Raw genomic sequence first — 27,153 nt, forward strand, 5'->3', positions numbered from 1 at the left:
TCATCCTCTGGACCAAGGGGTCTTTACCTTGGAGAACATTGTCATTTGAGTCATTCACTTTTGTTTTTGTACACTTTTTCTAACATCAAGTCAAAGACATTTCCTTGCACCTTTTGTTGTTTGTTTATGAGGGTCAGGATAGGTTTTTTCGACACAAGGCCGGCTTTTCAGTTACTGACATCCTGACACCGACAGACCCTTAGTTTTAGTTTATAAGTAGGCCAGTAATGCGAGGCAGACAACCGCTTGTAATTTTCTCAGGTTTTGACATTTTATTTTTTGAAAACAATGCAAATAAACACTAACTAAGCCTACTCTACCAGGCAATTCCCTACCTAGTGTAGAATATAAGGGAAAATCTAGCACACACAAAACGGGCCCTCAAACTAAAAAACAAAACACTTAAAACAAAGCATAAACAACACAAATGAAAGATTACCAAATAACCAGTGGCTTGGAGGGCCTCTACTTGTCGTGGGTGGATCTCATTCCCCAGGAATGTCCAAAGTCAATTTCTTCCAAGGAAAAATAAAGTCTTAAATCAGTTCTTGAAAAGTTCCAAAGAAACAAAGGTTCAATCAAACAAAAATCCACTGGTATCAGTTCCTTCTTCATGTGTTGAAAAGTTCCCCTCCCAAGTTCCACAAAGAAAACAGCAGCAATGGTAATCTTGGATAACCTCCTTCCGGGATGAAATGGATAAAGTTCAAAACAAAAGTACCACTTTTGCTTTAACAATACTATTTCTTCTGTATCTTATGCAGCTTCTTTAATATAACTTGTCATGATGATTCTCCTAAAGGGGTTGCTTTCTCCTTAGCAACTCCCTTCTGCCAATGATGGTGTGAAAGCAGGCTCCTTTGGCTCATAGTATACTACTACTTTAACTACATTCAAACAGAAATGTTCGGACAAAATTATAGACAACCACAGTTCTACTGCTTCTACTGCAACTTGAAATTTGGAAAAATATATAGGCAGCTTAGACAAGACTCTTCAACCTCTGCAGGTAGGCAAGACACTCTTCTTTCCTGTATCCTAACAAAGGACAGCCTCTTTGTCTAATCCGTCTGTCTTACAGCTGCCACAAAAATCTGTCTTGGCTTCTAGACTGCTTCTCTCTCTCAGCTCCAAAGGTCTCAGCTTCACAGATTATTGTTTAGTTCTTTTAACAAGCACTCAGCTCCCCTGCCCAGCTTTATGCACACCATCTGACTTCCAGTAGTTACCCCAATGCGTTATTGCCACTCTTTCAGCCTTGGATAACCTTATCACCCTTGTATCAGAAGTCTCTTGGTTTGAAACAGCTTCAACAACTTCAACGCATCAGTGTTCAGGTCTTAATTGGGCTGGTTTAACCTTAGAAGGTATCTGCCTACTGGCTTGGGTAATGCTTGTTCTTTTCGTGTCTTCAGCAACTTCTACAACTACAGCGAATTTAGGTACACACAATTTCTCTTTGATGTTAAACTTCCACTTAAAGTCTTACGTTTCCTTTTGGTCGTGCAGCGTTCTGTCACACTTTACGCCCGGTCTTATGGTCCAAGAAGATTCCCATGGCACCACAGTCCACTAGGGCCAGGATGGAATGAGTCTCCTTATTGGCGGTAGATAAGGATGTTTGCAGGACCACCAAGGTATTCAATCGGGGGTAATTTAAGGAAGGAGCAGAGGCAGAGCAAGTATCTTTCTCCCAAAGCTGGGCTCCGCTCAAGATCGTGAGCTGGCGTTTCCCGAACGCCTGGGTGGAGCTATAGGACAATTCCGTACAAGATGTTTATCAAAGGCACAATACATACAGAGCCCAGTGTTGATCCTACGCATCCTTTCTTGTGCAGATATTGGACCCCGTATGGAGCCCAATTGCATAGACTCGGGATCAGGAGAGTGCGATGTGGTCGCTTCTTTAGGGCTAGGAAATTCCATGGAAACCTTTGGAGAAGCTGTTTTGGTTTTTCTCTTTTCCGCCTTTCTTTCCTGGATTCGAAAGTCTATTTGGAGGGACAAGTCTATCAGAGCCTGGAAGGAACTTGGACGGGCTACAATGGCAAGTTTGTCCTTAATTTCGCCATTAAGCCTCTGCGAAACAGGGTAAAACTTGCTTCCTGGGACCAATCGGCCACTTTAACCAACTGCTTAAGCGGGTTACATAAGAAAGCATGTCTTGACTCCCTTGTTGGAATTCCAGAAGCCTTTCCTGAGCACTGTAAACCTGTTCAGGACGATCGAACATGGTTTTGAAGGCTTCCAGAAATCCGTCATAATTGTCCAGGAGCGGATCTGCAGCATTGACCAAAGGAGTTGCACAGGCTAAGGCATTGCCCAAGAGATGAGCAATTATAAACCCCACCTTGGCTCGGGGCGTGGAAAAATAGTAGGGTTTAAATGTGAAATGCACCAAACAGGAATCAAGGAAGGATCGCAGTGTTTTGGAGGAACCATCATACTTGTCCACTATGCCCCCTACCAGAGCACTTTCCTGTAATGCTGAATCCCGGGAAAGCACGAGTTGTTTTAACGCTGCATTTTCGGCTTTGAGGTTTTAACCTCTGTTGTTAATTCCTGCATTCCTCTCATTAGTTCCTGGACTGCAGCCTCCAAATTGAGCTCAGTATCAAGTTCTGGGCGTCTCAAACTGTCACACTCTACCCACAGTCTTACCTGTTTGTCCTTTGTCGCTTTCTTCTTTGAAGGTTTCTCTGTCTTCCGCGATGTCTGGGACTTGTACAGGTAAGGCCGGAGGTCCTCTGTATCCAGCGTGGAATGAGAGCAGACTCAGGGGAAGACAAAAGTTCAGGATTCCAGGAAGGTAAGAGCAGTCAATGTCCGGGAATAAGCGCGGAACCAGGGAAGGGACGCACTACTCGCAAGTATTGAGATGGAGTTGCGAGCGCGGAAGCATGGAAGGTGGGCCCAGGAAGGAATGCCCGGACGGCCTCAGAGAAGACAAAAGGCTGCTTCAATAATCCAGGAATGAAGAAAAGGGAATATGGATGGTATCTGACAACGATACGAGGAAAGGAAGGGAATGATGAACACACTAGCTGCAAACTCGAAAAGGAGCGTTGAGACGCACAGTGCCGCGGGGGCGTGCCCATTTTCTAGGAAGCCAGGGCTCCGGTGTAAACGCTAGACCGCAGCGTGGCTGATGCGCCGGCCATGTTGAGAGGAGAACCGCTCCAGCGGTACAGTGCACCATGGACCAGGAAGTCTAGAAGGCGCGTAAATGGCGAGTCATGACACGTTCTGCTTTACTGTGTATCAGGAAACACAGTTTCATACAAAGGACCTCTCTTTGATGTTGAACAGTCTTGTAACACTTGGGAAAGTCAGCTTCTACTTTTTTAAATGCTACCGGCAACGTTCTCCCTCTCAATAGGAGAGACGCAACCTCTCCAGTAATAGTTTAAAAGCAACAAAGAGAAAAATAAAGGTTTTCTTTCTGCGCAAGCACTTTTAATTGTGCGAATAAGAGCGCAATATAATTCCCTTAATGATAATTCACTTCCCACGACTACGAACAACTTCACTTGCTTCTAATTACACGCGAGCATCAAATCTGCTGGTTACAGTAACCAGCAAGGAGTATTGTGTGCTTTAGAGTACAGTGCTTCATTCACCGACTCCAAAGTCACAGCGGTTCCAGGCTGCTTCCACTGTCCGTCTTTCTTTCTTCTGCTACTACAGCTACGGGAACTCTTAAGACCCACACCCCTCTGCAGCACGGGTGTCTCGAATCCAGACTCAACGATGGCGAGTCTTCCTTCTCCAGCTTCCCTCAGCTTGCTTCTGCACACTTCCATCAGGTGGATACACAACTTCAGCTCTGCATTCACAGTAATTAAGCGCATCAGGACAGACTGCTAATTTCTCCCAGTCTCTTCCAATGCTGGCACAGCCAAACAGGGTTTGTGAGCACAGGACCAGTTCAGAGCCTGCAGGTGTAATCTGCTTTTCCTTAGCTCCGGCATCCCTTCTATGATCACGCTTCATACTGAACTGCCAGCCTCGTGCTCTGCTTCTTCTGCTGACATTCCAGCTCCTGTCCCAGCTTCTTTCTGCTGCTCCTTTCTGCTGCAGCCTTTTATAACCCTCAGGTGGGTTAATTGGTCTCAGGTGCGGGTCCTTAATACTAATTGCCTTACTCTGCCAAAGGCTGTTAGGCCTGCCGACCTGTCCTTTAACTCTACATGCCTCTTCAGCCCTTTTCTTCATCACAGTCCCTGAGGGATTCTGGGACATGAGGTCTTTTTTAAGGAAATTCGGTTTCCCTGTTTACATACTATTTTTTACAGTGATTTCACCTCCTTTGATGTTTTTAGAAGAAGAATTGTGAGTACAGATAGAGGGTGCAATGCTTTTATTACTCTCTATAGTGTACCTTTGATATTGAAGATGGCATTTAGCAGTAACAAAGATTTGTTCTGAAGATATGACAGATTTAGACTTTTTAATCCTACATATATTTACCTTAGTTTTAACAGGAGGCTGCTATAATCTCTCTCGGAATGGTCTGACAAGTATTCGAGGAACAATACCATGTCTCACCCTGTGAAATCTCCCCACTACTCTAGCTCCTGTCTCCACCCACGTGATTCTCCCACAGTACACCGCCCACAGTATTGGGATCAGGAAGCATCTGCCTTCCGCTGGCCACATGAAAAGGGTCCCAGACCAGGCTCCTGGTGGAAATCCCATTACTTTTCTCCATACAGTGGTAAGTCTTGTTGGCTCTGAACTCTCACATATATAATCTGTGCAGCTGCCCCGCTAAATCAGTTCCCCAGCTCCACTGACTAGGACATCTGTTTCAGATAGTATGATTCTTTGCAATGGAGGTTACGGCTAACATATTGTCCTGTAATAAGCCTGACCAGGAACAATCAACAAGTCCCCCCTTAGCTGCCCAAATAAACAGAGCAGCTAGTGATTGTATTCTTCTCTCCTCTCCCTCCATGGAGAAAACCTTCTGCGTACCTCGAAGGGCCTCTAAGGTCCCATCACGTGCACTAGCTGAGGTGGAAAATTCCTTTATGGAACTCTGCCAGAGTCTGGAAAAAGAAGCACAAAACGTTTTACCACGAAAGAAGATAGATTATCTCCTTGCAACCCTTACTGTTTTTGGTGACTCTTCACCTCTTACTCTGCTGACAATTAACTCCACTGTAAAAGAATTGGGTACAATTTGACATACAGTGAAACCTTTTTCAGCAATGGCCCAAATATCTTTGCAGCAAAATCCATTAGATGCTGATAATTTTGGTTCTTCGACTAATTTGCCCATCTTTGTCACTACAATCACTCGTAAGTACCTACACTTCTAGACGTTGATATTAAGCTACCTACAAAAAAAAAACAACATATGCTCCCGAATTGCCACTATGCCTAAGGATATCACACCCACTGTCTCAAATCCTCCTCTTCATGTGGAAATAGGGCTGGTGCATCCCTCTGTGGCTGACCCGGTTCTAATAGAAGAGGTATCCATTGCAGAGCCTGTAATCACACTTTCTTATGAAGCAATGATCCACACTGACCACTCGATAAGCAAGGTGGTCGATACGAGTGCACCCAAAGGTTTAAGTGCCACCAGAGTGGCTGGGCCTCAGAGTGGATTTGCCTTTGTTCAAATTGCGACAAGTGCAGAAACCCCAAAAACTTACATCAAACGTGGGCACATAAAAGGAGGCACTCTAAAATGTTTCTGCCCTCTACTCAGAGTTTATGGTCTTACCTGGCAATTCATCTTCCCCACCACCTTTGTCCCCTGCGCCTGATGCCCCTAAGAATCCTCAGAAAAAGAAATCAAAGCCTGTTCAAGCAGGAGGACTCGCCAAGGCTCATTGTAGGAAAACCAGTATTCTTTCTTATTTCCCCCCTTCAACAATCTCTCAAGTACCAGTAGTTGATCTGTCCACTTCAGAATCTCTGCTTGTAACCACTCTACAGGATTCAATTCTTGTACCATTAAATGAGCCTGTAAAGGTAACAGCATGTAAGACAAATGGTCTCGTGGCTGGCCCTGTCTCTTCATGTTATCCAGACATTTGCTGCATTTCATGGCCTGTCAATTCTTTAGGTATAAGCAATAACATCTCTCCCCTATAGCGGCCCAGCCACATATTTTTCCTCCGAGATCTTTTGCTAACCGGGAGTGTTGTTTGGAGAGGTCTAACTCTCCAAGTAAAGATCCTAATGCACTGCTCATAATTTTTTAGGGCATTTGTAAACACTTGGATGGTACATCATTGAACAGAGTGCACAGCCTATCCCTATTCGCTTAATTTTCAGCGTTAAGACTTGTTGACTCATCGGATATCCATCAAGTAGAAATTATCGTTGATAATCGAACTGGCAAGGTTGTTCTTCCTTTAAAGCCAAATTTAATTCTGAGTAAAATAGCAACTTTATTGGGGATGGGTTTTGATGTTTATTCTTATGTAAAATCGAGCAACAAAGGTCAGCTGATTCCCCAGAAGGGGGCTTGCTTTTGTGTTCCGAGTGGCAAAATAATTGCGGGCACTCAGGTGGTCTCCTCGCCATCCTCAGGTAGTCCTAAGGCCTCAATAAGCGATGATGGTCCTGGTTAGCCACCTCTCTGAGTAGAGCTTCCTGCACAGAGCCCTCTGAAGACCTTTAGCCCCCTCTTTATTTAAGTTATTGTCTTGGAATACCAAGGCGTACTCCAGCTTTCTTAATCCCTCGTTTCAATTGCCCATTATTTCTGACTTTGAGATTTTTGCATTTCAAAAGTTTGGCTGATCGTCACTCCAACCTTGGGACGGTTACTCTTCATTTCTACAAAAAGTCAAAAAGGGTCCCTTTGGTCGCCCCTACGGCGTCTACTGATAGGTGTTAAAAGTTCCTTTTGTCCCTCAGTAACACGGTGGGCCTCGGTTTTTAGCAGTCACTTCGTCCTGGAATGGGGAACAGAATGATAGTGCTACCCACCTCAACATAGTGAACATTTACAGGAACACTAGATGTACAGATGCTTCAACTCTTTATACTGCTTGGGAAAATAATTCTTAATTGCCACTCCTTGTATGGTGCCACTCACATTCTCGCAATGGGAGATTTGAATTGCACAATTCCTAATGTTTATTCCAAAACCTATTCACAAACTATGGTAACTAACGGTGGTACCTGGGCAGGAGAGGGTATCTGTGGGATGAAATGATGTTCAATTGACAATGCATACATTAAATGGGAATGTAGTATGCAATATGCTGGATAGGCACACCTCGAAAAGAGGATTAAGTAGGTCCACAATTGACTACATTTTTGCTTCAGAGTCACTACTATTGAGAATTAACTAATTAAATATCAATGATGCAAGGGTTGGTGACCATGCAGACTTGGTTCTGGAATTTACTTTATCTATAATCCCACTTCAGAATTTCGCAAGCCCAAAGGATCTATTCACAACATTACAAAAAACATTTTTATCCTGTCCAATAAGGCTAACTCTAAATTTAATGGGGCTATTTTTACTTGCATTTTCAGATAAGCCGACAAAGTTGACGTTAGCAGTATGAATTCTAGAAGATTTTCCATTCTCATTAATTCAGTTCTTCAACTAATTTCCTAGTGCATATCCAATGGGGACTCCCAGGCAATTTGACCACATCAAAAGATTGTAGATTTAAGTAGTATGTTAAGGGTCCTTAAATCAGATTCAGCCTTGTCTATTTCTGAAAACCAGATCTAGATTTCTCAAACAATTCAGGAACTGGGTGAACTGGCACTAAATTAATTTGGACATTTCTGACAGCCAGTTTATGCTGACTATAGTCAATAAATTTAATATGCACACCTTTTGGAAAAACATCAATAGAAAGGATATGATACATGTTGAATTGCCTTCTGCCTTAGAGAATGTGATCTGTGATTCTACATGGCACAATTACTTAGTTGATAGGTTTGGCTCCCCAACCTCTACTCAACTCTCCTTTGACTTAAAGATTCTGGGCTGTTGGCGTGGTTCCTTTTCAAGGTGGAGGGCTAAAGGTATAATAATTCGACTGCTATATATTGAAATCATCCGTTTTAGTGACTACGGGGAATAAGGCAAAAGCAACAAGTTTCTGCTGGTCAATAGATGGTTTGAAGCTAAATGTGGATGAGTTACTTCATTGGTGCCAAAAGTGGGTTTATGGATTTAGCTGCTAGAATCGGGACAAAACTTGCACCCTTATTGCCCCAATGCGCAGGATCTATTTCAAATTTAGCAAATTCTCTATGATACCCTTGAAAAAATACTATGTGGGAAAGGTGATATCTTCCTTGTTGTACTGTTTAGAATTATACCAGATTAATTGGGACACATTCCATGCATTGGAAGGCACATTTTAGAAAAAAACTGTTAGGTTTACTTGCTTCATTACCTTTTGTTTTAATGAAGCTTGAACCCCATTTGCAATCATGGAAATCATTCATCTCGTGGAACAGTTTAAACCTGTTTAGAAAGATCCTTGACACTACCCCTGATTCTCTATTTCGGGACTTAAATACTCTAATGAACTCCAAACTGTCTATTCTTTTGAATAATGTTTTTTTTAAAACAATTTTTCCAAAAGAATAACATACAGACTTGTACTTAACCCCAAATTATGCCTCCCATTATTTGTCTGTTCCAACCTACCCCCTCCCTCATCCCACCCCACCCCCCAGCCTATCCACTTACCATGTCTACCTATTGTATGTATTAGCTGCATGAACTACATCAGAGCTCTATTCTGCAGATTATGGTGATGCATGTGCCTGAGTTTGGGTGTCATCGTGTGCAGAGGGTGTCAGTTCCTGTATCATATGTCTCCAAGCTACTAGATCCATGTTTGGCTCCTCTTGGCATCGATGGGATGCTTCTTGCCACACAGCGGTTTCTGCTAATGACCATTTCTGGAGGTCCTTCAACCACACGCCTATCACTAGACCATTAAGTGCTTTCCACCCCATTGCTATCCTACGCTTCGCCAAGATGTATGCTAGGTCTCTCAATTAACTCACATGTCTCGCATGTTTTGGTCTCGTGCCACAGGAAGCTCCTGCAAATAGTATTGATAGTCCTAAAGAAGGCTTTGGGTATATTATACAGGACATGCGTAAAGTGATGCAGCAGCCTTGGAAGCACTACCATTTTCAACAGCGCGGCCCATCCCATTAATGAAAGAAGCAGTTTGGCCCAACATTTCATGGAGTTCTCTATTTTATTTACCGCCTTTAACGTGTTCTGCGCATGTTCTACCTTAGGGTCATGGAAAAGTTCTACCCCGGCCCCAGGTAACTAAATGTGTCTGTTTCCCATTTAAATTGGTAACTCTGGTAACGCACTCCGGGATCTTCCTATGAACCCTGCGAGAGGGAACAAACTAGATTTGTGTGCATTTATTGTAATCCCAGATAGGTCCGCATATCGGTCAAGCAAATGTAATATACATTGTAAATTAGTCTCCGGTTGTTGTAGTTAAAGAATCATATCATCTGTATACAGGGAGACCAGGTGTGTACTGCCCTGTGTTCTGATGCATGCCTCATGATATTATTTCTGCAAATATACCGCTAACGGTTCTAAGGCCAATATAAATAACATAGGGGACCAAGGACAGCCCTGCCTCCTACACTTGCCTAGCCTCCATTGTTCCGATATAGTAGTGCCTGTCTTGACTCTCACCACTGGGTCGCTGTACAGTAGTCTTAGCCATTTAATATACTTGGGGCCCATGCCGAAGCCCTTCAACACCGCTAGTAGCCATGACCACCTGACCGCGTCAAATGCCTTGACCGCATCCAGCGAGGCTACTGCCATGAGCAGGGTGTTGTCTTGGGTCTGGTCGATGGCATGGTGCAACCGTCTTAGATTACATGTGACATTCCTATTTGGGACATAACCGGAGTGATCTGGGTGTATGAGTTTGTGAATTACTGGTTTCAACCTATTAGCCATTAGAACTGTCAGTATCTTCCCGTCTTGGGTGAGCAACGAGAGGGGTCTGTAAGAGCCGCATTCGGTATCAGGTTTGTTTAGCTTCAGTAATGGGACTATAATTGTCTCTCTCAATGTCAGCGGCAAAATGCCTTTACCTAATGATTCATTCAGCATTGATGACAAAGAGGGATTGATTTCTGCTATGAATTCTTTGTAGAACTCACTTGGGAGTCCATCAGCGCCTGGAACCTTGTCTGACGGCAACCCTCTTATGGTGTGTTCCAGCTCCTCTTTGGTTATGGGGGCTTCGAGCCTGTCAAACACCTGTGCATCTAGCTTTGGAAGATCCATCAGCGCTAAAGCTTCTTCTATATCTGAATCCTGGGTTTCTGACATCTCTTCGTATACATTCTTATAAAATCATAAAAACATTTGTTTATGTCCTGTTTTGTTTCACAGATCTCCCCATTACTCGCTGTGATTGCCCGAATTATGCTCCTCTCCGTTTAATTTTTGTGCAACCAGGCTAGTAAGCATCCCGGTTTGTCCCCTTCGGCGTGCTGCCATTCCACATATTTCCTGTAACTCAACTTACATACTCTATCCCAGTGTACTAGACACTCACGCTGCAGGGCGATGGCCTCTTGGGCGCTCCCACTGTGTAGTCCTTCCTGACCGTTTATGGTTTCTAATGTAATCTCTGCCTTACGCAAGTCATTTTCTATTGCGGCCTGAACCCTGTTCGCCTTGCCGATTGCGGTCCCCCGATCACCACCGTGAAGGCTTCCCATAATGTACCCGCTGACGCTAAACTTACTGTATTGTACGTGAAATAATCCTGCACCCCTTCCCTTAGCTGTTCTCTGAATGCTTCATCCCTCAGGGACTCACTCCTAAGCCTCCATGTCAGGATGCGTGCCCTCGGGTGGGAGACTCGCCATGTAACCACCAGCGGGGCATGATCTGACAACACCTGTGCTTTATATTCTGCCCTCTCAAATTCGCCCTGGGCATCATCTCCTGTAAAAATGTAATCCAATCTCGTATACAGGTCTTGGGGAGCAGTGTAATGCGAATAGCCAGGGGCCTGTGGGTGTAAAGTCTGCCATATATCTGAGAGTTTGAATGCATGCAACAATGTGCCCAGGGCTTTGGCGGAAGGGGCAGGGTGCGTGAATTGGTCATCTGATCTGTCCAGTGTAGGGTTGAGCGTGCAATTAAAATCACCTACCCATATCTGTGTGCTTTTCTTGTGTGGACTTATTCGTGGGTATAACCTGCAGAAATAAGCTGCCGTCTCTTGATTTGGTCTGTATGTGTTGATGATACAAAATTCCCTGTTCTCCAGCCTATCTCGCAATACAAACATCCTGCCCTCTTCATCTTGAAAAGTCTCGAGCACCCTCAACGGTACCGATGGTGCCACCGATATTACTATGCCCCTAGCATAAGCAAAGTATGACGAGCCCAGCATCGTGCCCCTCCATTTTTTAGCAAGCACAATCTGTTTCTCTCTTGTGAGATGCGTTTCTTGCAGGAGTGCAATGTCTATTTGCTGACGCCTTAAATAGGTCATAATCCTATTCCGTTCAATGTAAATGCTGAGGCCTCTAACATTCCAGTATATTATTCTAAGTTCCACCATCACACTTAAAACTTCTGACATGTACCATCAGTACAACTTTCAAGTTCAGCATATACAGTGTGGATTCGTAGGCTAACACCCGTCTAACTATCCCAACTCCCCAATTCCCCCCCCCAACAATAGCCCAGCTCAATCCCTTGTGCTGAGGCTTTCCCACTTCTCTCCTCCACTCCAGGGTCATGACCTGGTGCGTGGGGTGCAATAGGTGGATACATAACCAATAGTATACGAGCAAACAGATCTGATTTTAGGTGAAGACGCTCCTCTATAATGCAATCTTAAATGAGCACCACGTTGTTGACTCCTGCATTTAGCAACTCTTATTGTCTAGAGCATCTAATTACAGACTGCCACTGCCTTGTAATTGTCGTGGTCATCTGTGTGTGGCTCCTAATCGCTCCTCATGCCAGCCTCTGCTCCGGTTGGCAAATTCTGCGTGTGCATCCATTTGTATGCGTCTTCGGGATTAATAAAATAAATGGCACGACCCTTGTGAATTACTTTCAGTTTTGCCAGATACAACATGTACTTCACATTAGTCACTTGTCTTTTTTTTAACAATATGTAGTTCATCCACTGCTTCTGCACCTGTAGGGTACAATGCGGGTATGCAGTTATCGTGGCGGACGCTCACTGGATCGTACCTCCCTTACGGAAGTATTCAAGGATCTTTTCCCTGTCTCGGTAGTTCAGAATCCAGGCTACTATTGGCCTCAGCGGGGCTCCAGGTGGTGGTTTCCTCATAAGTGATCTATGCGCCCTTTCAACCGCGAAGCCTTGGGTGAGGGCGACTGTACCAATTTCTTGCTACAGCAGGGTCTCTATGTATTCTGTTGGGTTTGCCCCCTCTTCACCTTCTGGGAGCCCAATAATTCTTACATTATTGTGCCTAGCCCTGCCCTTTGCATATTTGGCCCTGTCTTCCAGATTACGCACCTGTTGTTGCAGTACCCTGACTTCTTTGCAGGTGTCAGGCCACAGGTATTCTCCACTACTGTCTTTTCAAGTGTTGCTGTGCGTTCAGCAAGTGATCTCACACCCTGTCTAAGCAAGTTCACATCTATGCTGGTGGCGTTTAGCTTCAAGAAACTCCTTCACAGATGCTATGGCCGCTATGATCTGCTGATCTTCTCCCGCTACCGACTGCTCCCTTTGAGATGTTGAGGTTGCTTGGGCAGGGCTTTCTGCTGGGTGCACAGTTTTGGTGCATGCCTCCAAGGTGAGCTGCTTCCCTTTACCTTTTTGGGGTTTAGACAACATGGTTTGTTGTCATCTCAATTCGCAGCACACGTGCTAGTGATTGTGACGCCCAAGCCTGTAGATTCCGCTGCTTTTCGGTCTGTGATTACCAGCGGGTTTGCCACTATCCAACCGCTTGTTCCCTGGGGTACTGTGGTGTATCTGTTAGGCACTACTTGTCGCGTCTCGAACAATGTCAACCCTGTTCCGGACATTTAGCCTTTATCTGCTTTGTGTCAACTGCGCCATCCAACCCTGTCCTTCCGTACTTGCAGCTTACTATGTTCTGAGTGACCTAGTAGCATTTGTACCTGGGTGCCTGTGCCTTTATCTGCTTTGTGTCAACTGCGCCATCCAACCCTGTCCTTCCGTACTTGCAGCTTACTATGTTCTGAGTGACCTAGTAGCATTTGTACCTGGGTGCCTGTGCGTGTTGTGGCCCACTCTTGCTCAGAAGGTCTTCCGATATGCCAGGGGTCCACAGTCCAAGGCCTACCATATTCTGCGTGCTTGTCACCCGGATGGGTCCACAGATTTGCTGTACCACACTTATGTCCTCCCAGGTGGGGGTGGTGGAGCCTGTTTAACGACTGTTGCTGCCCACTTGGGTAACATACTTTGCTGCCCAGGGGCGGCGCCAGCTTCCACCCTATTGTCCCCTTGGTTGACCCAGGTTCATGCTACCTATGCACCTAGTTCGGTTGATCCCATGAAGATGTCGGCCTCCGCTCCGTCTTCAACCCGAACGGTGGCCCTGCTTAGGCGCTCGGCCGTGTGTCTGCGAGAAACTGTCCCTCTTTTGTGACCTTGCGTTACACTCGCTTGCTCCTTTCTTCCTCGGGCGCACCCAGCCTCACCTAGGCAGTATTTGTGACCGTACAATTGAGGATGCCGTGACTGGGTGTACTGATGCTCCCCCAGCCGAGCCGGCCTTCAATCCACCTGGTGTTGTTTCTGTAGAGTCTGTGGACCCTACACGAATAACAAACTCAGTTTCAGGCGTTCCGCCACAGGCCTGTTTCCACCTCCGTCCGCCCGCACGTTTTGTTCCCACAGCAGGTCAGCTTCCACCGAGGGCCCCGGTTTCGTTGTACCGGAGCCTGCTTGCCTGCTGGTCCACCCTCTAACCGCAGCCTGATTCCCCTGAAGTGCGCTCCTAAACAGAATGCACTTGCTAGGCCTACTCCTTCTGTGGTCTGTTGTGCGTACCGGACAGGAGCCAGCTCCCCCTATGGTCCGATTACTCTTGGCGGGCGAGAAATTTTGTCGCTGCAGTCCGCCCCTCATATATAGCAATTACAAGTATGCGCGCACCTTCAGCATCGTTTCCCATCCCACTTGGGAGGTCAGGTGCCCTTTTGGAGTCGCGCCTTCGGTCGCGCTCCTAATTCTGCAGTCCAGCGGCCACGCCTTGCCCTGCTTACCGTGGATGCAGTTGGTGGCCCTGTGCACAGTGTCCCAGCACACGACCTGGGCAGCCACTGTTCTGTTGTACTAACGCCGTCGGCCAGAGGCCCGGACCTGGCGGTTCACCTCCCGGATGGCCCAGACTTCCGGATCCCAATCCCCTTCATGGACTAGCCACTGTAGCCTCGATCTCCTCTGCAGTCCGTGCCACGGCAGTCTCTTTGCTTCTCTTCACACCGATATCAGGGCAAGTCTCTCCCAGGCACTGGCATCGGTCCTTTTGCTGCAGAGAGCCACTAGGCGCATCGCTCCTTTGTTTGCCATCTGTAGATGGAGCACAGCCTCATGGTATCCGCCATCTTTATTCTGTCTTCCTATGTCAGGTCACTGACTTCAGCAGGTTCTTATAAAGCTATCTGCAAGCGGTTTGCTTAATTTGCTGAACGTAGCTGTGCACCACACCTTCATGTACCTTCTGGTATTATTGCTGACTCTCCATTATGCATCAGCTTGTTGTATTCGATCGGGATCGTAACGGATCAGCAGGAGCCACCAGATTTGCGTCCTCACTGCATGGCTTCATAGCCATGCCCCCCCTTTTTAATAATGTTATTAATGAGTATAAACTAATTTGATGAGATCTAAATTTACAGAAAGATTCCCTTATTGAGAATCCAGATGCCTTGAAAAATAAGATTAGATTATTGGAATGGAGAGGGGATCAGGATGTTATTCCTAAATATATTCCACAAGCATGGAAAAATTCACTGTGCTTTTAATGTTGTGACACATTGGGCCTGAACACGAGTTGGGCAGTAGCCCTTAAATGCAGTGGTAACACTAATACTATCACATTTAAGGGCTGGCCGGATCACGAGTTGGGCACTAAATGGGCTGTGTTACCGCTAGCTTTTTGCTGGAGGTGAAAATCCCATTAGCACCCCATTTTCAGCGCAATTACCGCCAGCGGTATTAGCACACAGTAATTGTGTGCTGAAAATGCCCCATTGGGTCGGGGAATGCGGATTTCCCATTATCACCCAACCTGTGATCCGGCACTAATAGCACCAGACCTGGTGGCACTAGCCCAAAAATCCCGTTGGGTGGTATGCCGCCCACTCGTGATCAGGCCCATCATCTGTGTCGATTTCCAGGTTCCTCTTAATGTAATATTTTTATGAGATTTAGATTTAATCTCTTGGGTACTTTGCAGACAGGGGCTCCATTTAGAAATATTCTGCGAGAAATTAGATGTTGTAGACTATGGAAAGATGAGCTTTATTTGCAAACATTAATATACCTATCAGTCCAGTGCAACTTTTGAATTATGCTGCAACCTTTTTTGGAAAACATTGTTTATTATCACGACTCAGTGATTCGTGGACAGCAAATTTCACTGATTATTGCTTTGGTTCAATGTTTATTGTCGCTTCATGTTTCTTTGGGTGAACCTTTTTATAATTTGTAATAGTATGAACATTGATTTGTAGAATTAATTCCTGTGACTGATTGAATTGTCGACTCCGGATAGAATAAAAATGAATTGAGGTTATTTATATATATTTACTGTGGTACTCACATTTTTTAATTTAAGAATGTATAGTATTGAGTGCTGTGTAAAATGTTTTTTTATAAACTAAGTACACAAATAAAAAAATAACTAAAATCGACAGCTTCAGCTTTAATGTGGAACTATTTTCTCTTTAAAGGTGTATTGTTTAAGCAAACCAAGGGAACAGTCTTGGGCTCAGCTGTTGCACCTAGCCAGCTAAACTGTGTATGACAGATTATGAAGAGATTTAGATGTATAACAATCCTTTTCCCTCAAATATCAGACATTGGCATATATTCATTGATGATGTCATATGTAGAGGAACGCAAGAGTTTTTTCGTAGACTGGCTTAATGTTTAAAATATATACATCTAGAATCTACAGCTCTTTGGAGCAGTGGGACAATTGCATTCTTAGATCTTTTGCTGTTTGAAGATGAGGGATGGATTTTGATTCCCAACAGACCATTTTTGAGACTATGAAGGAACTGCTCAAGAAAAGACAACTGGACAGTGTTCTAACATTTCAACTTTATTAAAAATAAAACAAACACCCAGTCCTATTGCTATGGTGGAAGTTCCCCATTAAAATAAATAACAAAAAGTTGTCATCGAGAGGTCGTACAAAACTCAATGTTGTCCTCTGTCCAAACCAATGTTATAGCTTTAACTGATTATTGATTTGATGTTGCAGATATATTTTTGATGACTGAATAAGGATTCCGCTAATATAAATGTAAGCCCCGAAGCAGGCTATGTTTAAGAATAATAAACAAACCATTACAGCCGAAACCTGGTTGGCAACTAGCAAGAGTTCATCAGCAGTAGACCACAAATTAGTATATGAATTACTGAGAAATACGTTTCTTCTGTTTATTAGAGAACTGTTGTATATATTTGTGGGATGTATTGGTTATAATTGATTACACTGCTGCACATTATGTAAAATGTCTTGTAATTTAAAAAAATGTGTTGTGGTTCTTCACTCTAAAACATTGATATTTGTGATTAGTGGTAAGTTTTTCCTATGTTAAACATATTTCTGAAAATATGTGTGCAGATGTTTGTGATTTTAAATACAGGAATATGTCATATCTATTTAGGAAAAAAATATCTTCCATATATTCATATTAGATGGGGATTATTCATGCTTTTATGTGGATATTAAGTTGTGCAGGTTTGTTGGAATGATTAACATGACCAAGCTATGTGTTATCATGTTATGTTTGTTACTTGTAGAGCAAAACATCTTGAGTGGAGTATCCAAGCACTGTAGGTGGCACAATGGAAGTTTCTGGATGGTTAGGTAATGGGAACATAAACAACTATAGATAAATACAACATAGGATAACTAAAAAACATAGCATATGCTTACCCAGTGAACGCAAGGCTTTGTGAATTTCCTTCATTACATTCTTGTAAAGTTCTTTCTGCCATTCCTGTAAGCGCTTCCACTCCGCTTCCGAGAAACAGGCAGAGGCATCATGAAAGGTGACCTCTGCCTAGAAAGAATATATAACACCACTCACTCAACAGGTTAATTTAGTGAAACAGTATACACAGAGCATTAGTTGAAAACAAATTGATTTCCATGTTATTAGCACCCCTCAAAAATAATGTAAACACACATCTGGGATGGTCTACTATACATAACGCCTGTTCCACAAGTAAAGGGCAAGGGGTTCAAGTGTCTACTGACTGAAAAGACACGGGCTACATGAGAAATTCAAGTACAACCTGAGGGATTGCCCTGATGATGGGGCAAGCTGTGGAAGAAGCTCAAGCAAAAATATGGTGTGCTTTTTAGAAGGTTTCTTTGAGGCAGAATGGAATGTCATTAAAATGATGGTCAGTATGATACACTTTGTTATAAAAACCAAACAACTCTGAGTACTTCTTTGGGAAATTCACTCTATTCCCCTAAAAGCAATGCTTAGCTCCTCTTTCTTTTGAAATGTATCTTCTTTTCTATGCTGTTTTATACACTGCAGTACTTATATCATGCTTTCCCAGTAGTCAGTGGCTTTCACCTGACCTAATGGGCTCTTCTTCTCACTACTTCACTTACTATGCCCTTCAGTTCATCGCTTTACATGGTAAACCCTTGAAACCCAACCGCTCCAGCTTGCATCTCTTAATGTTAAATAAGTCACATCCCCCTTTCGCCTCTCGGGATGCCCTCGTCAGTTCTAGAAGAAGACATCTGGTGGAACAGATTACTGTCAGGGGAAAATTCTAAATGGACTAATACAACAGCAAAACCTTTGACTATCGCCCTCAGCAAAATAAGTGCACATGGAAATGAAAGTATGGCAGGGTCTTTTTAACACTTGATCCCCTATCCTTCTCATGAAAACACTTCGGAGTTCAATTCGTCCTTGTAAAAATCACAAGTTGATTATATACAAGTAATAATAAAAAAATAATAATAAGTCACATCCCCTGTAAGATTGATAGATTATTACATCAGCTACATACCAAGCAGCAAGCACGGCGTTTTGCTCTTCAAATGTCTGTTACATCTTTCCTGTTCTTACAGGACCTCTCTGATCTCCTTGGGTGAATTATTCAGCTTATCTTAATCCTCAGATCTAGTCTCGGGAGGATAGCTCAGGGGCAACGCGCTCGCCTTGGAAGCAAAACGACGCAGAGCAACACAGGTTTGGTCCCCGGATCTGCGCTTAGAAACCTCTGGGTATTAAGCATGTTATAAATAACTTTGGGTATTAAGCATGTTATAAATAACCAATCAAAATCTGCACCCGACTCATTGCTTGGAGAAGCACCTGACCCTCAAGGAGTTGGAGGTGGAGGAGCGAAGAACTCGAGTAGGAAGATATTTCTGAAGAGAGAGTTGGAGATATTGCGGTGCCAGACCCCAGAAGGCCTTGTCGACAATGCAAAGGGTCTTGAACTTGATCCTTGCAGTCACTGGGAGCCAAAGGAGAGATTTCAGGGCTGTTTTAGTCAAACAAGCGGATTAAGGGGGCAAAATTGTATTAATTGATACTCAAGATTACAAAATGGCATCAATTCACATATCAGATGACAAATGTTATTAAAAACCTAATGGCAATCCATTACCAGAACTACAAAAAGAATGGTAGTCTCTTAACAATCATTGTTTGGAACTAGGACTACTGACAGAGGATTAAAATGCCTTCATGAACAAATTACACCCAGTATTGGCAACAATCTACTTCATCCCCAAGATACACAAATCCTTTAAACAGATGCCACCTACAAGACCCATGATCAATGGAATAGGTTCACTGACTGAACCAATCTCAGAATTCATAGACAAACACTTACAGCCATTTGCCAAAAGCAGGGCATCAATCATACAGGACACCAAACATGTAATACAGCAATGAACAGCAGTCAATTGGGAACCTAACCTTCACCTTGTCACCTTTGATGTCACGTCACTGTATACAAGTATTCTCCATAACAAAGGACTAGAAATCATTAATCAATTTTTGAAGACCAGATCCATCTCGTATTATCAGCAGAACCTCGTGATACTGGAAATGCTAAACTTCACACTCATTAATAATATTTTCCTGTTTGATAATGAGATATACAGACAAACACAGGGAACAGCAATGGGTGCTAAATTCGGCCCAGCCTATGCAAATATCTACATGGGCCATTTTGAACTCTATCATGCATGGAAACACCCACTGTTCACAACCAAAACTACATTGTATACTGGGGATGCTACATTGATGATATTTTAGTAATCTGGAATGGCACAAAAAATCAACTTGAAGAATATCATAATCATCTTAACACGAACAATTATAATCTCAAACTAACAATACAAGAGAGCACCAATAGAATACAATTCTTGGACCTAGAACTTTATATTGAAAATAATACCATCCAATCAACACTACATGTAAAACCCACAGCGGGTAACAGCATCCGTCATGCCAACAGCAACCACCCTCTGCACATCATAAACAATATACCATTTGGTGAATATCTACGAATCAGGAGGAACTGTACACAAGAAGCAGAGTTTGAAAAGCATGTGTCAGAGGCAGAAAAGAAATTCAAGATCAGAGGATACAAAAATCAATTGCTGAAAAAAGCTCGACTGAAAACCAATCATAGAACCAGACAAGAACTTCTTCAGAATAAGACCATCTCTCCCAATCAGGAGGCACCCATTCCAATATTCATAACCACTTATAACTTTGAAGCACAAAAACTAAGAAAGATTCTGACTCAACATTGGAATATATTAAAGGAGATGAAGATCTTATAGTTCATCTAACGGACACACCCAATATAACATACAGAAAAGTGAATAATCTAAAGGATATACTTTGCCCTTCGCCTTTTCAACCCAAAACTAGGAAACAAGGATGCTCACAACTATGGAATGATACAAGATTACAAGGTAACTACAAATGTGGGATATGCAATGGCAGATATTTCCCAATTAGAGACTTCATCAACTGCAATACACATTTTACAGTCTATGGAATAATGTGCTCTTGTCAAAAACTGTATATAGGTAGCACCATTCGAAAACTGAAAATCAGAATAGCAGAACATATTCTCTATCTAAAAAACCAAGATTTGTCATCCCCTTTGGCATATCATTTCTTTACATCACATCCGAAAGAAAATATCAATGCCATAAGATACTTTGGGATCCAAAAAGTCAACAGACCGCCAGGAGGAGGCAATTGGGAACAAACATTACGCCAACGAGAAGCCAAGTGGATTTGCCTTATGGACTGCTGCCCTTCTGTCTTAAATTCGGACACAGAGATGATTCACTTCCTCTAATTTACTCTCCAATAAGATTGGTACCACAAGAAATGTAGGCTGCAGCTAACAAGCCAAATAATCATTGACTAACCATTAATAATGGTACACTTAATGTGTTAGTCCAATTTGAGACGTAGTACTAATAAAAGGAATAAGGAAAATGTCCAAGACAGGAATACTAAACATTTTCACGATTAGCAAACAATATCATGGCAAAAACATATTAAGCTAAAATAATACTTTATAGCCTAAAATCCAAATCCAGCAAAACTAGTGTCCTTAACACATTACTGCCGCCTCCATATATATATTTATGTAAACAATATGTTTAAACTGAATGCATACCACATATCTTCAAAAAATTACAAAATATGCCCAATCCAAGATGGCGCTTGACGGAATTGATGTCATGACGCACTTTTGAAACGCGATCACGTCTGATAATAATAAAACAACAGCGCGAATAACAGTGGCACTATGGAAACAAACCAACACTCATGGTTATCACACAGGTACTTTTACTCCGCTCGAGAACAAGGTAAGCGATACCACAAGCGATGCTAATAACTAGCAAGCAATAGACTAGCATGCAACGTACATTAATGACTCTTTGAATTAACATAGGACTTACAAACTCCAGATGGCAACCGCGAAAGACACGGAAGCCAAGTAAATATTAAGCCCAACCTACAAATGCATAAGAAAAGAACAAGCTTAACCATTTGCAGAAATTAAACATATCAAGTAAGTGTTTCTTTTCCTAATTCAAGCCATCAAAACGAAGAATGATTTTTTTTATGGAGTAAACACAGAGTAGCCTAAATGACTATGTATCATATTCCAATACTGCAATGAACCATTTCTCTATCAGATGATCAGCTTCAGCACTGTGTCTAAACTATTTTAGAAAAACAATGTTTAAAGCATGAACAGCATGTTTTCTTAATTAATAGACATAATGTTATCTAAGAAGTAAGAACCAACCCAACCTTATCTTTTCCCCAACAGTATAAAAATACACCCACGTTAACCCTCCTGAAGAACCAATAAAATTATATTAGGGAAACACGTGTCGAGGGAAATCAAAGTTGCATCAACTCATTTTACCCATAAGAGGATACCTATTAACCTCAAGTATACCGATCAAAAACTAACTACAGTCATCAAAAATTGGATCCACTAATGTGAAGCAACATTAAGTACCAATTCTCACAAAGGAGACCTAATCATTCAATATGAAGCAACATTAAGTGAACCTCTTGGACAACTACCATTGCAATTTTACAAAATGGAGAAACAATAAGGACTTTTTCAATATGGAAAAATACCAATGATAAAAATACTAACGATGTTGGACTCTGTACTGTAGAAAGAAAAACATTGTTCTGAGTGTTATTAATGTGATGTGAACATTAAAAGATAACCAATGATACCTTGCCTATTTTGTCTACATAAATTACTTAGAATCTGAAGGCGCAATTCAAAGGTAATTTACATGTACTCTTATCCTTTCAATCATTGGGCAACCTCAATGAACCCATTGTCTTGATGCCACAGAGAATATACAGCATAAACTGTAAGTTTTAAATTAGGAGCTCGCGTATAAGACTGCAAGAAGGTTGCATTCCTCTATTACCTGGAGATATACGATCCCTGGGCTTCACGCCAAGGACAAGCCTTGCAGTCCTGTTCTGGATGAGTTGTAGAGGCTGGAGATTAGAGGCAGGCAGATTTAAAAAGACACTGTTACAGTAGTCAAGCCTGGAGAGAACCTGAGCTCTGGAGAAAGAGAGCTTCTGGGGGAAGGAGAGGAAAGGAAGAATATCTCTGAGGAGATGCAGTTGGTAGTTTGACTTCTTAGAAACATCAGAGATGTGAGGAGAGAAGGAGATTGTGGGGTCGTAGATGACCCTGGGGTTCTTAGCCTCACAGGTGGGAGCTGGAAGAGCGCCAAGGGAGGCTGGCATGAGAGTGGCAGGGAAAAAAAGGTGCAGATGTGCCGATGAGGAGGATCGCCGTCTTACTGGCATTCAGGCAGAGATCATTGGCGGCACACCACTCCTGGATTGCAGACAATCCGGGATGTGAGAAAGAGAAGAGGTGATAGAGGGGAGCCTGAAAGAGAGCTGAGTGTCATCTGCATAGCACTGAAAGTTGGAGCAGAGAGCAATAATACAGTGGGCGAAAGGTGCCAGGTATTGGTTGAACAACCAGGGAGAAAGGTTAGAACCCTGGAACTAAGGTCTAAAAACACCTCCAGCAACCTCAGTTATCTTGGACATTTCTCCATGTCAGTATAGCCTCAGCAAAGTCTGAACTTCTCCTCCTCCTCATAGCACTCGTAGAGCCATCTCTGCCCCATGCGTCTGAAGGTAATGCCTTGGTTTTACTTCTTCCACATGTCTCCAGCTTCTCTTCCTCTACTGTGTCATTTCTCCTTCTCATAGCTCTTGTCCCTATGACCTGTTCACAATGGTCTAATTGGTGTACTGGTTTCTGGCTCCTACTCATTGCCGAGCATTCTTAGTCTCTCACTGTTAATCACAGGGGAGTGATAAAAGCTCAGGCCACTGTCTTGGATTGCATTTTCACTTCTCCCGGGAGTTGTTTGTGTCAGTGTTTTCTAAGCTGACTGGCTGCTTTTTGCTTCTCCCAGGGTGTGCTTACAATAGATACATTTAAAAAATATATGTTTTGGATCACCAGTGGGAGGCACTTCCACACATGGCTGATCATACAGTAGGGGCAGCTGAACAGACTGTTGCTGCAGGATCCGTGCACCAATCCTATTCCTTCATGTTATCTTTGACGGTGGTAAGCAACGGCTGGAAACAGGCATGAGAGGCTAGTCAGACAATTTTAAGTGTACAGTGCCGACGCAAGTATCTCTCTTAGCATGGGAACAGGAAATTCCCAATGGAGCGGTGGTTCCTGTTCCCTCAAATAGCTTGTAATAACCCCTTCAACAAGCCAATGGCCTTCTAAAAATGTTCACCCCCTTTGGCTTGAATGGGATAACGAATCCTCTGGCACCCTCCCAAAAATGCGCCCATCTCTGGCAATGAAAGTGGTATCGCTAACAAAATGCTTTTAACCTCATTGGAAACTCACCAGGTGAAAAGGTATGTGATTTTCCTTCCTTTTTCCAGGAGCAGAAGACTGACCACCAAAGTACAGAAGACAGACATTAACCCTTCAAAGTGGTATGGAAGGCATTACTCAAATGAGCAATGACAATGGTGATAACTTAGGTTGACCCTTTTGTCACTGGCAAAAACAATAAAAACGTGGCTCTTTCAACAATACCTGCCAGAGGAATACAAATCTCTCTCTCCCTCCACCAACAGTACTGCGTTTCTGTATAAAATGCCAAGCCCAATTCTGGCACTATCCTGTTGTAAAGCGCTCTGTTGCTCTTGAGCTATAAGCAATAACAAAGGGGGAAAGGCATTGCGGATAAATACATACCTGCTGGTGTTTAAGCCATGTTCCTACTCCAACCACATTAATGCCGGGCAAAGTACTTGTGCCCCCCAGTACTTGGCACTATCGGTCCTTGGCCCTTTAATATTGTTATTCGAATCTTGCAAGTATGCGATCCTGAATGCAGCGTGTGGTAGATTAAATTATGGCCGGCATCACAGTGGCTTCATTTTCATTAAAAAAGCAAGACACTGTGCCCATGAAAATTTCTAATAGATTAGAATGTATCGCCCGGCCCTTTTTGCAGTTGCTCACTGCAAGATGTAAAACACAGGTTGCTCTCTCAAACCCCGGCAGGATCATTGCTGACCAGCTATCAGTCCCCAATCTTCAACTCAACAGCCACTTACTTGCTGGCTCCACTAACTGGCCATAAAATGGAAACAGCTGATGAGTGGGGCAAGTACCTAGGAATATGATGGCAGTCCCTGCCAAACTCATTATTCAATGCCTATTGAAAACTAAAAGTTTTTGTCCGTGCCTGTTTGTATTTGCATTAACTTGTCTTTTATTGCAAACATTCTCTAAATATATAAATGCATCCCAAAAGCTATTTTAACTCCTCCTGCCCATTTCTTGGTAGCTAAATTACTGATTTCACTAGATAGGTTATTTTTCGGTCTCATCTAGAGGAACTTTGCACACGGTGCTAAGCGCTCTCTTTTATGCCCTCTCCTCTATTTGACAATGGATTTCTTCTCCCATTAGATCAACCTTTCCTTTTCTCCTTCTTTCCCACTAGCCTCCCTCCATCACTCAAGCCAGCACGTTGTACCTTAAGTTATGTTTGAACAGTTTTTTCTGTGAATATCTTCGTAGTATTTCTGGGGTACTTATCGTCTCCATTTTGTTCCCATACCTCTTAGCGGTGGATATTGGACTGGTACAGAAAGTTCACCCAGAATTCTCGGTAGAAATGTGCAAATTCATGAAAACTTTCATCATGAATTGTTTCCAGGGCCAGTATGAAGAGAACTGAAAAAAACAATAGTACTGTATCCCTTAACATTAAAATTATTTAGAAACATATTTACATCACAAACGTTAACACTTTAACACAACTGAAATGCTCAGTAAATAATTCCATTAACAAAAATCTGATTTTAATATAGGTCAACTAAATCTATCTCATTGTGAAAAAAAAGAAATACTAACAAAACGTCAAAGCTTTCGGTTGCTTTCTAAAACATGATGCATAAGGCAGCACATAAAAAGATGCAGGGTATTGTTTCCCAAAAAATGACGCCAAGCCTTAAAAAGGTGGCTTTCAAAGTTGCAGATTTCTTAAAGCAGTGATTTCAGTCGTGCGCAGATATAGGTTTTGCAAAAGGAGAATTAAAAAAACAAAGACGGCACGCCAACCACAGAGCGATGCCCACCCCTTTACAAAATAGCAAGCAATGTGTTTTGCTCAAGTAGGATTCTATGATCACAAATCACACGATATCAGAACCACAGACCACCAGTTCAATGGTATGTTTTCATTTGACTTCAAACAAGAAGACATATCTTAGCCGACTGGGTCCCTTCATAAATCAAAAACATTTAAATAAAAGGAGAGCAAGAGTTACTTCGGAAAGGGGCAGGAGGGGGAAACTAAGCCAGAGGCTCATGCCTGCCCAGCTCATCACGTTGTGTCCCATGTGCGAGTACGCATGTGTGCAGAGGCGTTGCTAGGGGGGGGGCTAATGGGGCTATAGCCCCTGGTCTTTCGGTGGTAGTCCCGGATAGAATCTCAGGAGCTACAACCAAAAGGCTAGCTAGCCCCCAGTCCCGACAGTGTCAACATCAGCGTAGCCCGGGTCTTTTCCAGACCTAGCAACACCCCTGCATGTGTGATCAGAGACCGAGACTGCTTGTGGTAGGTTTTTTCAACTCTTGTATGCATTCATCAAGCTCTGATTCGAGAGCACTAGGGCGTCAATACAGGAAAAGGCTTGCCTGCGCTCATGCAGAGATGCCCATGTGATATTTAGCAAGTGTGTGTTTTACGAACCCAAAACAGCGAAAAAAAACCTGAATTCTTTTTTTTCCCTTCTATTTGGGGACCCCCCCAACACCGTGACCCCCTAAACCCCACCCAGCCTCTGTTTCCCTATGAGTTTATGCCAACCCCAACCCCCTCTCCACCTGTTTTGGGTTCGTTAAAAAATCCTTCTCTGTTTCTTTTTCGTTATAATCACTGGATACCGTTTTATTATGTTGCATTCTTTCTTTATTTTATTTTAATTTCTGTTCAGTGCTGGCCCTACCCAAAGGGTCTCAAGTGCTTTACAAGGTCCAATGGTTTAAATTGGGGGAGGTGAAACAGAAGTTTAAAAAGGTTTTCAGGAAAGGATAGGAAGATTAGGATGCAAAAGAGGTGGAGGAGCAGGGATATGTGTGGGGAAACGGGTATCCTTTGAAGCTGTTACTGAAAGTGGTGGTGGATGTAAAGTGGAAGGGTGTTCCGTGCTCTGGGTTCCCACTGGGTAAATGCTTGTTACGACTGATCCAGGGAATTCATCCTTTATCCCCAATGGAGGGCCAGCCTCCTTGGGACTACGGTGGTAAGCCTGCTATGCAATAGCCTTTCTAGGGGTTAGGGTTTAAGGAATCGCACTGGTGATGCCCCCCCACACCCCGCTTGAGAACAAGGAAGGGCCAAGCAAGGATTCCATCTCACCTCCCTCCACCTTAATAACATCCCCAATGTTTGTTGGTTAAATGGGCTTTGAACATTGCAAGCAGGTACAGGGTCCCTTTAAAGTGGATGGCTTGGTTTCTGACCTGTTTTTGTTGCCACATATTGAGGGAGACTAGGACCAATGGAATCTTCCTCTGAATTCTATCGACAAACGTAAATGCTGCTGTATGCCAACAGAGGAAGAGAGAGAGCCAGGCCGAAAACCGGAGACACAGTCGTGTGCAGATGTGGAGCTGAGGAAGACGCTCCCGCTTAGGAGCACATGAGAGCCACGCAGTCAGCATGGCGGTAGAGACACAAGATTGCCCGTGGAACAATGCCACATCCACGAGGACGAGAGCCCCGACCAGACGAGAACCGTGGGAGAACAAAGCACAGGAAACAGGATGCACCAGCTTCCTACTCTGCCAATGCCGAAGCCCAGAGAAG

The 27,153-nt window shown here is 43.3% G+C and overlaps 1 protein-coding gene across 2 annotated transcripts in view; it reads right to left on the minus strand.

Annotated features, from left to right (window-relative positions):
- Positions 1-27,153, minus strand: part of LOC138567630 (zinc finger imprinted 3-like) — a 379,970-nt gene that overhangs the window by 334,918 nt on the left and 17,899 nt on the right. Inside the window, exon 2 of one of the 2 annotated variants that reach the window (XM_069646059.1) lies at positions 17,146-17,272. The exons of the other annotated variant lie outside the window; for it this stretch is intronic. Within the exon in view, the coding sequence (XP_069502160.1) occupies positions 17,146-17,272 (127 nt within the window). The remainder of the gene's footprint in view (positions 1-17,145; positions 17,273-27,153) is intronic. 2 annotated transcript variants of the gene reach the window in all.

This window comes from Ambystoma mexicanum, chromosome 2p (genome assembly GCF_040938575.1).
Source record: "Ambystoma mexicanum isolate Mex_15411 chromosome 2p, UKY_AmexF1_1, whole genome shotgun sequence".
Classification (NCBI taxonomy): Eukaryota; Metazoa; Chordata; class Amphibia; order Caudata; family Ambystomatidae; genus Ambystoma; species Ambystoma mexicanum.